Consider the following 13,079-nt stretch of genomic DNA (forward strand, 5'->3'; position numbering starts at 1 on the left):
GGCTACAGGCTGATGCACACACAACACTGATGCTGACAACAAATTGCTGCCTACAGTTTGGCACAACAGGCTTTGTCGCAATCAGTAAGCATTAGCATCAACTGGATTGCCGTAGCACGAGCCAGGATAGCAAAATATGGAGACCAGGAAGGCATCAGATTTAGACCACAATCAGCTAGCCAAGTCATTGCCAGGTAGCTGGGAATTGGAATTTGCATATATCAACTACATTTTCTGGGTGCCTGAAAAGAACTCAGGTGAAATAGATAACGTACTTATCAAAAAAGAGCAGAGCATTTATCAACATGGATTACTTTATCTGTAGGAAGCAGCCTATAACTTGGCTCAGACTAATACTGGTTTTACACTGGGCTCTTCTACTGTTTCAAACTGGAGTCCTATTCAAGTAGGACAGCAATCTCTTCTTTGTAATTAGAAACAGATGTTGATTAATTTCTGAAGTTCTGTATCCATGCTCAAAGCTGATAGTAAATTCCCTAATTTAAGGTTATTTGCAGCATAGGTAGAAATGAATAAAAGGAAATTAAATTCCCTAGGAAATTTTGTAATTTGAATAGGGACCTGCACAAACACAGAGTCATGGAAGAACTGCAAATGTGTACAAAATTATTAAAATCTCATTGCTCTAATAAATAGATAACACTGATAATCTGTTAAGTCAGATGAGCGATTGATTGCCATGTTCAAACCTTCTAAAAATCAGCACACGACTTAACATCTAACCACAGGACATCCTTAACATCAAACAGCTTCATCTGAACCAAAGAGGTCATCCATGCCAGAATCTGAAAATGCCATTTATAGTTTTGAACTTTCTGCTTTACAAACTTTTCAGATACTAAGTAGGGTGGAATCAAGCTATCTGTGATCACAGTCGCTGTTGTTCTGCAGTTTCCAAAACCCTCTGTGGAAAAAACTGTAGTTGCAGTGATAAAATTCTACAGCCATTTTAGTCATTTAATATCACTGTTTATGCTGACCTATGGTATAAGTAGATTTCTGTTGGAGAGGGGCTGTTCTTGCTTCCCAGAATTATAGGATTTGAGGGGGGATTTATCTCAGAGAAGGATCCATTCAGTCRCAGTTTGAATGATGCATCTGTGGAGGCACATGATTATATCACAGTATTCGGGAGTACATGCCATATAAGAGTATATTAATGGGAAGCCTAAAATCCTCAGTCTTTCCAGTAAATCCACACCTAGTAGATATCTAAGATCTCTAAAGAGGCACAGGAACGCACAGTAAATTTTTCATAGTGAAGCTACGTTTTTCACAAGCATTCAGAATGAACTAAGAATTCATTCAGAATTACTACTCATTAGCTAAGCAAGCCCACTTCAATGATAAAGCAAAACCCAAATGGAGATGTGCAAATGCATGTGTCTTATTTCAGAGCTGGCACACGCATGACCATCTGCACTGATGAGTGGTGACACACGAAGCCAGTTTAGTCTAATCATATTCATTATCTGCCTTCTGCCTTCCCACAGTTTGTCAGAGCAGTTTCTCATGATGCAGGACTCTGGTATTTTAGCATAAGAACCGAAATTAGCAGGCAGGTGTGTAATTTAAGTGCCAGACAACAAAAAAAGAGCCAGATACTTGCTGATATACTCAATGCCAAGAAATAAACAGGATGAATTCTCAGTTGCACTGAGATGCCTTTGCCCGTCTCTGGATATTTAGAGTTGCAAGCACCAGTGTAAACAGGGTCATATTTCCCATGACGGTGTGAGACACAGGAATACTGATTTGAGAAGCCCTCAGTATTAATGGCAGTGGGTTCAGAGGAAGKACTAAGAGAGTAGCATTTAACTCAGAGTTTCTATTAAGGGACCTAAAAGACACGTAGCTGAAGAATGAATACCAGCAAAGATTTCCATCTCTGTCTAAGAAGTGTTTCAACTGAAGAGATATTACCATAATAAGGCTCAAACGTTAGGAAGGAACACAATGTAAGGAAAACGAGTAAATTAATGCTTTAATAACACACAAGTAACAGTGTCATCCATTTACCCAAATGAATTAAATGAAGAAGCACAATCTTGTTTCTAGGCAGTTGCTAGGACAGATTTGCCTAGGGCTTCTGCAGTTTCCACACCACCTTATTCCTGAAGCACTGTTGCCCTCTGGCTGTGAACCTCAGCCCATGCACAAAGCACGAAAGCTGCAGTTTCAGCTATGTCCCCAGCTGGTTTTGGATCTAGCCCATGACAAGAGATGGCTACTGTCRGAAGAGCTCAGGTTCCCAAGGCTAGTGAAACTACAGTCATTTCTAATGTCACTCAGTTTTGTCGCTGCATAAAACAATAAACAAATGTGCCCCTTTCTCCAAGAAAGAACCACTGTGGGCTGAATACAGATTTGAAATGGCCCCTGAGAAGCCAGGAGAAAATTGTTATAAAATCTTTATGTCTTTTATAACTGATTTGTTTTTCCTGCACTGATAAGAAGACACACTCACAAGATTAACAGTGTTAATATTTTTTTTAAAAGCTTAGCAGATCATATGGACAGATTTTTATTCCAAGCTCTGACAAGCTTAGATAATAAAATCCACATTTTCTTCAYATAAATCCAGTGGCCAAACAGAAAAGAAACTACACTATTTGGGGCAAAGATTGTTCTCCTCTKTAATTCTGTGTGTAAGTCTAGATCCTATAACCATTAATTTCAGTATAAAACTCTGCCTAATTTATTTCAAAAATAAAATATCAAGCAGGGGCAGCAAACAGACTTCTCCCTGCTGGGGGGATACATATACCCTCCAACCTCCTTCACCTAAAAGCTCTGCCCAGCACAAAAAGACAAAGAGAAAATTCAAAAGCACTGCTGAAATGCTGTGAGTGAGGATGACGAAAGTGCTTCTTGCTTTTGCAGGAAGGACTGCACAGAGAACCTCTTGCCACAGGAAAAGATCATTCACTGATTTTCCTCCAYGTGCCCCTTCGGACTGACTTACGCAGGATGCATCGAAAGCGAAGCCTCGTGCAGAGCTCAACAAGGCGGTCGCTGAATGCTGGACACAGCAGCAGCAGCTTTGCCTTTTTAGCACAATACGACTGGGGTGAGAAATTCAATAGAGCCAGCAGAACTGCTGGGGTTTTAGTATCTCTTTTCTCCTTCCTCGATAAACTTCTGTCTACTGTTCCCAGTGGTTTTTCTATCCTTTGACAAATCTATGTAAAAATACGACTGGATTCAGTTGATAAATAAGTGAAGACTATTTCTGGATAATATTCTTGAACTGGATGTAGGAATCTATTTCCTCAGAGGCAGTGTGGAAAGAAGCTGGAACGGATAAAGTCAAAATATAGGTCTGAGGACAAGAGTTCAGAGAGAATTGAGAGGGATGAAGACAGTCTGCTCTAAAACAAAACCAGACCCATTAGAAGCAGGAAAGCCCCTGCTCGGTCAGAAAGGCTTTTCATCAGTCAGCTCTGAAAAGAGACCTGGAGTACTTGTAAGGCTGTTTTTCTCAGGCTACTTTTAACAAGATGACTTTCAAAAAGCCCTAATTTTGCCTGTTCCAACATATTTGAGGAATCTCATGGATGCATGCGAACTGTGAATGTCTGTCACAYGCCCCCAATCATGCAAGCTTTCTCCGAGAGATTCTCTCGCAACCCAGGAGACCTTTCAGAGAAAGTTTCCTCTAAGAGAATGTAAAAGAAATAAAAGAATGTTTCCCCCGGCAAATGTCACTGTGCTACTCCTGTTTTGTACCCAGTACCTTTGTTTTTTACTAGCAAATCACACAGCAAATTTTAATAAAAACATACATTCAGAGAAAGAGAGAGAGAAGTCCTGGAGGGAAAGGAGACTTTTGTCAGAGGTATTTCCAGAGTGTGTGTTGCTTGCCAGTTTAAGAGGTTTAAGTACTAATGGATCAACCATCTACCTTGAGCTATCCCACCAGTAATTCTTCTTGAGCCTGAGCATGAGCTTGGTACAGCTTTGTACTGCACACTGTACTAGCACTAGAAAATTCTTTAAAGAATTTCCTTCTTGTTCATGGAATTTTCTGGTGGTTTCCTATCTCTTTTACATCGCCAGAGGTATGTTAAAGGGCTGACACTCAGAACCTTCAGGCACCTGAACGACAAACTACACATGGAACTAGAATACATTTTCTCTAACAAAGAACCCAGGGGAAGATGAGGGACCCTTCAGGAAAACATACACATAAAATCAGTGCCTAGGTGTGTTTATTTTTTATTCTTTGGTGCAAGAGCATTTATTATTTTATTTATTTATTTATTCCTTCTACATTATACTTCCCTGAATTCTAGAAATGCTATTCTCTTTGCTAGTAACTTTTCTGGATACAGATTGCTTTGGAAATCCTATCATTAAAGTGGTTTCAGCACCTTTTGATGAACAAGATGATCTTATAGATCTCAATACCTGTTTGCCTTAGATTTTTCTGCCTGTCTTGGTTTTATACAGAAAAATCAGTAAAACTACAGTTATGGGAGGGTGGCACAGGAAGAAAAATAAATCTTCGTGGTCCTGGAGAGAACTCACAGAGCAAAGAAATGAAGTATTTACAAGATAAACTTCTTCAGGGTGTATGTTACAGATACTGGGTTCAGTTCATAATAAGTCATAGATCTAGTTGGATGAGACACAAAATTGGGGCTACCAGCACTGACAAATACCATCTTTTCAGAAAATGTAAAGGAGGAATGGTAGTTCCCTGTCTTTTCTTTTCTTTTTCTTTTTCTTTTTTTTTTTTTGTGTGTGCAAATTATTGGGAATTGGCAGGAATCTTCAGATGAAATCGTAAGTTGACATTTGTTCCCACCATTTGTAATTCAGGAGGGGACACTATTTCACATAGCATAGAGGATAAAAGGCTTCAGAAGGAGATAAATCAATTATGAAGGCTATGGCTATTGGAGACTGTCAAACTTGATGGCCCAGATAGTCTGTAAATGAATGAGGAATTCCCTAGGTACTTGACTTCCAGAAACTGAAGGCTTACTCTATATATGTGTATATTCTTTTTATGTATATATGGAGATCTATGGTCATCATATTTATGTATTTATATTTTTAGTTATTTAAGTACACTTTACACTATATATATGCCCTACATACTACTTGCACAAGTACTATAGCCAGATAGCCTAAGTGGACTTTTTATCTTAATGTGAGACTGCAGATGTGACCTGGAGAATTGTCTGTTCAGTAGCAGTTCAGAGAAGCCTTAGCAAAGGCTAGAGATATCTATTCCACCTTTCTTTCTTTTGATATACCCGCATTATCAGGGAACAATCTACTTAGCCATCTAAAAATGCTTATTAATTTCTACTCTCTGCAAAGACTTCTAGCGAGCCCAGTATTGGCGGGGTGGCAAGCATATCATTYTATGTAGGTCTCATACATTTCTTGTGCCTATTGCTTACCAGTCAAAGTCTGCCTCTGTGCACACACATGGCTCCGAGGTCATACCCCCAGCATATTTTCCTTGCATGCATTTCTTCTCTGACTTGCGCTTCCTGTAGATTCTTTTTGCTCCCATGATGCAAGCTTCTCCCTGGAAACAAAAYCAAAAATATCTTTCTCTGACATCCACCAGGGTGTTTGTATCACTACAATAATATTGTAACTACAGTAAAATGGTGTAACACTACACTATGCCTGTGCAACAGAGGCTGGGACTCAAGACAAGAGGATGACAAGTCRAAGGCCACGTCAGTACAGCAGAACTAATTAAAGCTATTGAAGCTTTAATTGAAGCTAAAGCTGCTTTCCTACTACACATGAGCAAATGATCTGSGGTTTCTTGTATTTCTAACCTGGTTATGAATCTGTTCCAAAGCCAAATATTTGACTCAGGACCATTTCTTATTTATAGATTAGGTTTCACAGTAACAGAAAACACAGCCTGATGCCTCTGCTATCGGAGACACAGAGCAAGTGTACTAGTTTGGTCATCTATYTATTGCTAATCTCATCCAGTGGAAACTAGTAATATGCGTATATGTAWATACCTTCCACAGGCTCTGAGTTCAGGTTTTACCAGGCATGACCAGTTATGTGCTAGAYGCTAACCCTTCCTTATCTTTTCTCTCCTATCTTAAGCACTCCTCTAAATATTTCTATCTAGGGAGGAAGGCTCAGTCTTGTAATGTCRATGGAAAGCAAATCAAAAGGCAAGAGTCCACAGAAGCCTTCCTAAAAATAGTTCTGCAAGCTCTTTAGCCAACATCCTCAAAGATAAACTGCAAAATCCTTGGCACTTTTGCTTATGCAAGTAGAGAAACGCAAAGAACAAAATACAGTGGGGTCTCACTTGTCACCTTTTATTCTGGTAAAACTGCCGGAGGGGGAAAAAAAAAAAAAAAAAAAAAAAAAACTTTTCATGGCTTTGAATGGCCCATGAAAAAGAAGGACCAGAATGACAACTGGTTTAAAATGCTGTGGCTCCTTGAATTTGTAGGAAGCAGTACTGATTTTCGTCATCTGAGGATTTAAGGCACGTCTGGTATTTTTAGTATGGAACTGTGCCTTGCGTGAGCAGCTAGTCTGAGTCAAGCTATTTTGATTTTATATTCATTATTAAATTCTTGCACAGCAGACAGAAAGACAAAATTTGATGATATAAATGGGTGCATCTCTTCAGACTTCAACAGAGCCTAGGGTGTTCATACAGCCATAGAATTTGAACTATATTTTATTCTAATCTGATATAACACAGGCTGCCATGTCAGACTTGGCAGAGCTGGGAAGGTATCCCCAGGAGAGGCACAAAGTGCTGTATAGAGCAAGGTAGCACACTGGGACATTTGGAGCAATGGCTCCAGGAAGAAGTATGCAGCAGCTGCAATTAGGATGCAAGGAACAGGGTACAGTGGACCCAAAGGACCAAGGAATAAACTGCCCAAYTCTTGCTGCAGAACAGACAGATAGAGCAATGATGAAAATCAGTGAATCAGAAATGAGTGTGAGATGGCTGTAATTTGAGGAAACAAGCATGAACACTGAAAGGGTCTTAAGACACAAGRCTCTGTGGGCACAAAAGGAGAGAAAGGAGGTAAGGACTGAGAAACAGAATGGGAGAGCTAAGAGTGAAGGAGTTCAAGCCTCTTTCAGCAGCAGTGCTTGTGCTTCCCTCAACTCTGGACAAGAGTCTGAGCTGTGCTTACAAGAGCCTGAAAACTCTGCTCCTTCTTTAGCACCGACTTTTATGCATTAGATACAGAACAAGCCAATGGACAGCTGTTCATTCCTGAGGCTCACAGCATGCAATCTGAGGCCAACATACCTATGTAACAGAACAGAGCTGTTCAGTAAGGAACTAATGCCAAAAAATTCTGATACATCAAGCTGGTAGGAAAAGACAGAGGATCACACTGATCTTTAACTGTAGGATCATTAATTACCTCAGCTCATATCCCAGCCTCCTTGTTTCTCACCTGGCTATGGAGTTGCCAAGGCCTGTAGTCCTCTTCTGCACACCTCCGATCAAAAATGGACTTGTAGTCCACTTTCACTAGCTGCCATTCTGAGCGGTGGCTGAAATGTCCAAACACTCTACAGAATACAGCAAAGAGTGCATACAGTAAAAGGTAGGKCCAGATGGAGTCTTGTGGTTACCTGATATAGATACCCACAAATTTTCAACAGAGATTAATTCCTCTACGGGCCCAGGCCCAATGATTTTCACTGGATTGACATACTGAAAATGAGACTTAGACTCCTAAATACATATAACCCTCTTGAAAGCTGGACATAGCTTTCATTCTGTGGATCAAGATCCTTCCATTCTTCTCAATCTCCAAACTGACCAAACAGAGAAGACTTGWCATAGAGCTGGAGATAATGTTTCTTTACAGACTTGAGTTACCAGGTCTCCGCAGCCACTGCCCCCTGCAGATTTACTGGTTCTGKTCGGCCATACGAGAATTCCTCTACACTGTGTATTGTACATTGAACAGTATGGTTTTAGCATCAATTAGTTTATAGACAACCCCATAGAGATACYTCCATTCAGATATTGTGATCTGGCATTGAATTCCACCTCTTGCCAATAAAATAGTTAAATATTAGTGATGCAAACTGGTTTTTAAATCATTAAGATGGTTTAACTAGAAYGAGGTTATATTTGTTCAACTTTGACTTAACAAGGTAACATACAGGAAACGGAGAATGATATTTCAAAATATCAATAACCCATAGGATTTTGATATCTCAAATATGARCTTTGGTCATGATTTCCACAAGAATTAAAATCAAAACACAAATGGATCATTCTTTATTCACCTCTATTAATGCAGGTTAGTCTTTTCAAGCCATATATTCTGTTTATCACAGGTTAGATCATTTTTTGCAAAAACAAACTGAATTTTCCTCCTGTTTTTTCAAAATCTGATCTCAGATAAAATGTCACAATTTCTGGCAGGGTTAATCAGATTTATACACCATGCAGAACTTAGCATACCCGATTGAAACTAATCACAATTTTTCATGAGTCAGCCTCCAGGCAACATTTTGTCATTCATTCTTACACAAGAACGTCTTCATTTTTATGTGTCTCAGTTAGAAAAAAAGAAAAGCAAAAAAAGAAAAAAGTGGCAGCAAAAACACAGCTATAAAAATACTCTACCATTTTTCTTTCAAATATTCATCTGTCAAGGATAACTSTGCTCTAAATCACACTCATTTTAAGGAGTCAGGTTTCATGCTGATAAACGAAATGATAATGTTTTTTCAGCTTGTAACAAACTATATTGTCATTCCCTCAATCATATCACACATAAACATTGATGATTTAGCAACAGAAGACCGTACACTCCTGGTTTCAGATAGCACTTAGTTCGGCCCCCAACCAGAAGAGCTATTATGTTACGAACAACTCTCGTAAGATATTTATGCTGTAGTTCCCATCGACATTAGCATGACRACATGCTCACTTACGTCATGATGAGAGTTTCCTCTCCAGGTTCCCCTAACACTCCATCAACGAACAGTGGGAGAGACGTGAAGCTGTACTTGCTCCAAGAGCTCCCTTCATCGAAACTTAACCTAGTGGAGAATGCAGAATTAGTGTCTTTCCTTACTCTCCTCCTACGTTACTTGAGAAGAATGTCCAGCCCACTACGGCTAAGTAGGAAATTGCCTCTGTTTCTGGCTACTGCAGTTTTAATCCTCAAAATAACTACTTTTTTTGGAAGTATCATAAACCAGGCAATTGATCAAACCTGTCTGGCATCACAGTACGAAGCCACAGCCAATACTTAAGTGGTAGAAACTAATAATCTTCTGTTAGAGATTGATGCTTTAAGGGCAAAATGTAGCCTAGGACTAAGATTTTTTAAAAATAAATAGTTGGGTTTTAGCATCCTGGTTTTGAGTTCCCCCATAAGACATTTTGAGAAGGTTAGATTTCCAGCAYACAAAAACTTTGCCTCTTATGACCAGTTGTCTTCCCTGTGATTGGTCTAAGTGGGACCTTGGAACCACTCACCACTTCTTAAAGTTTGGGTCTGTGTGTGTTAGACATTGATATGATGCTTATTGTAGTATCAAACAAAATAGCACTGAACTATATTTTACCTGCTACCAAAACTCAAGAGTGYTATCTAGTGGGGACACTTTTGCTTTATTGGCTATATAATCTTGAAGCTATTCAACTAAATTCTCGATCATGATTGCTGCCTCCCACATAGAAGACAATTTTGTCAATAATTTTCAAAATAGAGTAGTTTGGCAATTTAGTAAGCGACAAAGCCGTATGTCAAACTATCTACTATATAAATAACTGAATTCAAGAAGCCAACTCTTCGTAAGTCAGGAAAATTCTTTTTTACTTTGTGGAATTCTGTTGACAATATCTAAGATCAGGCCAAGCTGAAGCTGTGTAACCAGAATTGCAGGGACTTCTTAGCCTTATCTAAGTGAGGGTTTGCCAGTTTCTTAACTGATGCTTTCCAGATTCTAGTTACAAAAAATTGTAGATGCATCCTAACTGCCAATGTCTTGGAATCTGAAAGGAGGGATATCAGACTGTCACATTTAGCACAGTTGGAGTCATTACCAGAGATGTCTGATAGGCAGAGATGTGTGTTTCATGGCAACAAGTACTCCACCTTGATCCAGGTACAGAACACTGTGCTCATCTTCAAAGATCTGGAAAAAGAAGCATATACTTAGATCTGTTTCTTTCGTATCAAGAAAAGGTCATAGCTCTTTAAATCATAGCCCATGACAGAAAATGGAAATGGCTTAAGCAAACTATTGAGTAGAGGAAGGCATTTCATATTAAGATAGTTCCTTTTCTTTATTTATGTCTTTTCAGGTCCTTGTAAAATGCATTTTGMGTCTACTCAATAGAAAGGACAGTCAGTTATAAACATGAATTTGTGCATGGATAAACAATTTTCCTCTTTTCAATGACAGATTTTTGTCTGAGGAAGAACTTAACATGTTTGCACATATCTAGCCCTAGCCCATGTAARTGATGTAGAGGGAAAAATGAGGGCTGGTCAAACACTGTGAAATAATTAAATTCCTGAAATATCAAATATTAAAATAGTTTTTTTTTTTTCCTGTGTTTCTTTTGTATCGACTTTCTGCAGACATCTGCTCTCCAGGTTATTCAACAGCACGCATGGCTCTGGGAAAGTCTCTTCTCTCTACAACTTCATATCTCAATTAGAAAACAGGAATCATCTTCCCTTTTATGAGTGCAAATACATTAAAGGATAGCAATGTTTTGGTAACAAGTGGGATTCAACTAAACATTAGGCATTTGGTTYAAATTAATCATCTAGTCTATCACCATTATCAATGAAGAGAGATACAGCTTCAGAATAGGTTGAACTATGCTCTTTTTCTTGATTAATTTCAGAGCAAGGCAAGATAATTAGCTTAAATGATCACTGAGCTTTGGACAACTCAACACAGGTGAGATGAATCCCACACTTAGTGAAGGAGAAGTAGAATAGTGTAACTGCTAATCCTCTGGAAAGTATTATCATGGAGGAAATGGTTTGATCGGTACAAGGGCATACAAGAGTAAAAGRAAACATTTCATCTCCTTTTAAATATTCACATTTTTTTTCTATCCTCCTCTTCTACAGGGTTAGACTGAAGCCAACCTCTGAGTTGTATTAGAAAAATAACTTTCAGTTGTATGAAGCCTAATGACATATTCAGCATTTTTCATTGGGCATATAGCTCTACCTCTTAACAGGAAARGATGTTTTCGCTTTTGCATAGATTAGCAAAAAACTACTCTGAAACAAAAAAAACCCATCATTTTGAATCTAATTCCATTACAATTCTCTAGAATTACTACTTCAACCTGCGATCCTGTGCACATACCTGTCTCCATGTGTTCCCAGCATCAGAAGAAACAAACATGCTGATGTCATTGTCTGAAAGCTCAGTGCCTATATTACCTGTAAGAAAAATACTGATTAGCAAAGCAACATTTTAAGAAATAGCACAATAAGCAAATCAAGGAAATAAATATTTTTGGTTTGCCTTTTGTATTTATAGAACTTTTAGTCTTGGGAAGAGAGAATGAGGGGAAGGGAGAGATTTTCTGTTTGAAAAAAGCGTATGTAAAACTTGCAATGCATACATCTCTACACACCTCCATACAAAAGGAACTGCACTGGTTTGAATCTAATGTCCATGAGGGTACATGGCTAGAACTTGTGTCCTGTGTCTTGAAGGTCAGTTTCCATCAAAATAGGTGGTCCCYGAAGGTCCACAAGGACTTCCATTTGATAGCCTTCCTTCTTTCACTCCCTCCCTCCTTTATTCCTTCCCTCTTTTCCTTCCTTCCCTCTCCYCTTCCTACCTTGTACAGGTCGTGCTATATCACATGAGCCACTCAACACCCTCCCACACCCATCACAAACTCAAGACTTGTCTCAGCAGTTGTACATCATAAATAGGCAAGCATTAAAAGCTTCATACCTGAAGCTACAATAATGCTGGGGGCAGTATCTCGGCTGGCGATATTTCCTGAGGTGTAGGGATTCTCCGAGACCTTCAGGTGAAGGTGAAGAGAACAATAGGGCTATAGAGAAAAGGGAGAGAAAAATGAAAAGCAGAAACACAACACAAAGTGCATTCTCTTATTTACATACATACTATGTCCTGTAGGGCGTAAGAGCCCAATTAACGGTTGTTCTTGAGATTCAGGACACTGTTTCCTTACAGCTGCACTCGGCCATTCTTAGAAAGATAACAGCCACTGTTCTTGTGACACTTTGCACCAGACTGATCCCATATGTTGCCAGTGAAGCTGCAAGGACAGGCATAAGGATTTGTTCTTGCCCTTCAATGAGGCAGACACTCCAAAGAAGAGAATTTATCAGCTTCTCTTGCTCCATTGGGAGTTTCTCTGTAATCTTCCAGTGCAATCCTTTCCCATTGGGAAACCAATTCACTTGGCTGAAAACTTTTGAGGCTGTGTGCAGGAAGAAGGCAACCTGACTAGCAAGGACACGTAATGGTAATGACTACCTACCTCTCCTGACTGCTAGCTCTCTTGAGAAGCAAACAGGGCTACAAATATGATGAAGTGATTCACAGAACAGCACTGCTCTTGCTAACTCTGGAATGCAGAGCAATATAACCATACCATCACTGCTAATTAGCCATAACAGACAACTTAATTTAGACAGTGTCATATCATTTCTTGACCCTGAWTTTTTTTGACATTTGACCATTTACACTATACTAGGCAGAAGTACCAGGACTGAAAAGTATCAGTTTAAAAGTTGTTTAATGCAATGCTTGATCATCCCATCTAGATGTGACCTTTGAGATTTCAATATAATGGAAACTTTACATATATGCAGTTGATTTTATATGTCAGGAACTCAGATAGGACAGGAATGGTACAGAATAAATCTACTAAGCAAGCAGGTAAGGAGACAGATGGGCAGATTTCCAAATTTGCCATTATCATTCCATTCACGTCTCTACAAATCCGTAATCTGATAATTTCTGAAAATTTCTGATAAAACCCAAGAGAGGGCAAAAATTATTTCCAGGACTTTTTTCTTTCAAATCTCACRAAAAGCCTT

General features: G+C 39.0%; 1 protein-coding gene across 1 annotated transcript in view; it reads right to left on the reverse strand.

The window, feature by feature from the left end:
• Positions 1–13,079, reverse strand: part of LOC146601361 (VPS10 domain-containing receptor SorCS1-like) — a 303,293-nt gene that overhangs the window by 45,947 nt on the left and 244,267 nt on the right. Inside the window, exons 12-17 of the mRNA XM_085308294.1 lie at positions 11,962–12,064; positions 11,359–11,435; positions 10,070–10,161; positions 8,950–9,057; positions 7,449–7,566; positions 5,436–5,566 (exon numbers count right to left, since the gene is read on the reverse strand). Of these exons, the coding sequence (XP_085164420.1) occupies positions 5,436–5,566; positions 7,449–7,566; positions 8,950–9,057; positions 10,070–10,161; positions 11,359–11,435; positions 11,962–12,064 (629 nt within the window). The remainder of the gene's footprint in view (positions 1–5,435; positions 5,567–7,448; positions 7,567–8,949; positions 9,058–10,069; positions 10,162–11,358; positions 11,436–11,961; positions 12,065–13,079) is intronic.

Source organism: Rhea americana, unplaced genomic scaffold, assembly GCF_003343005.1.
Source record: "Rhea americana isolate MKP2758 unplaced genomic scaffold, rheAme1 scaffold_104, whole genome shotgun sequence".
In the NCBI taxonomy this organism is placed as follows: domain Eukaryota; kingdom Metazoa; phylum Chordata; class Aves; order Rheiformes; family Rheidae; genus Rhea; species Rhea americana.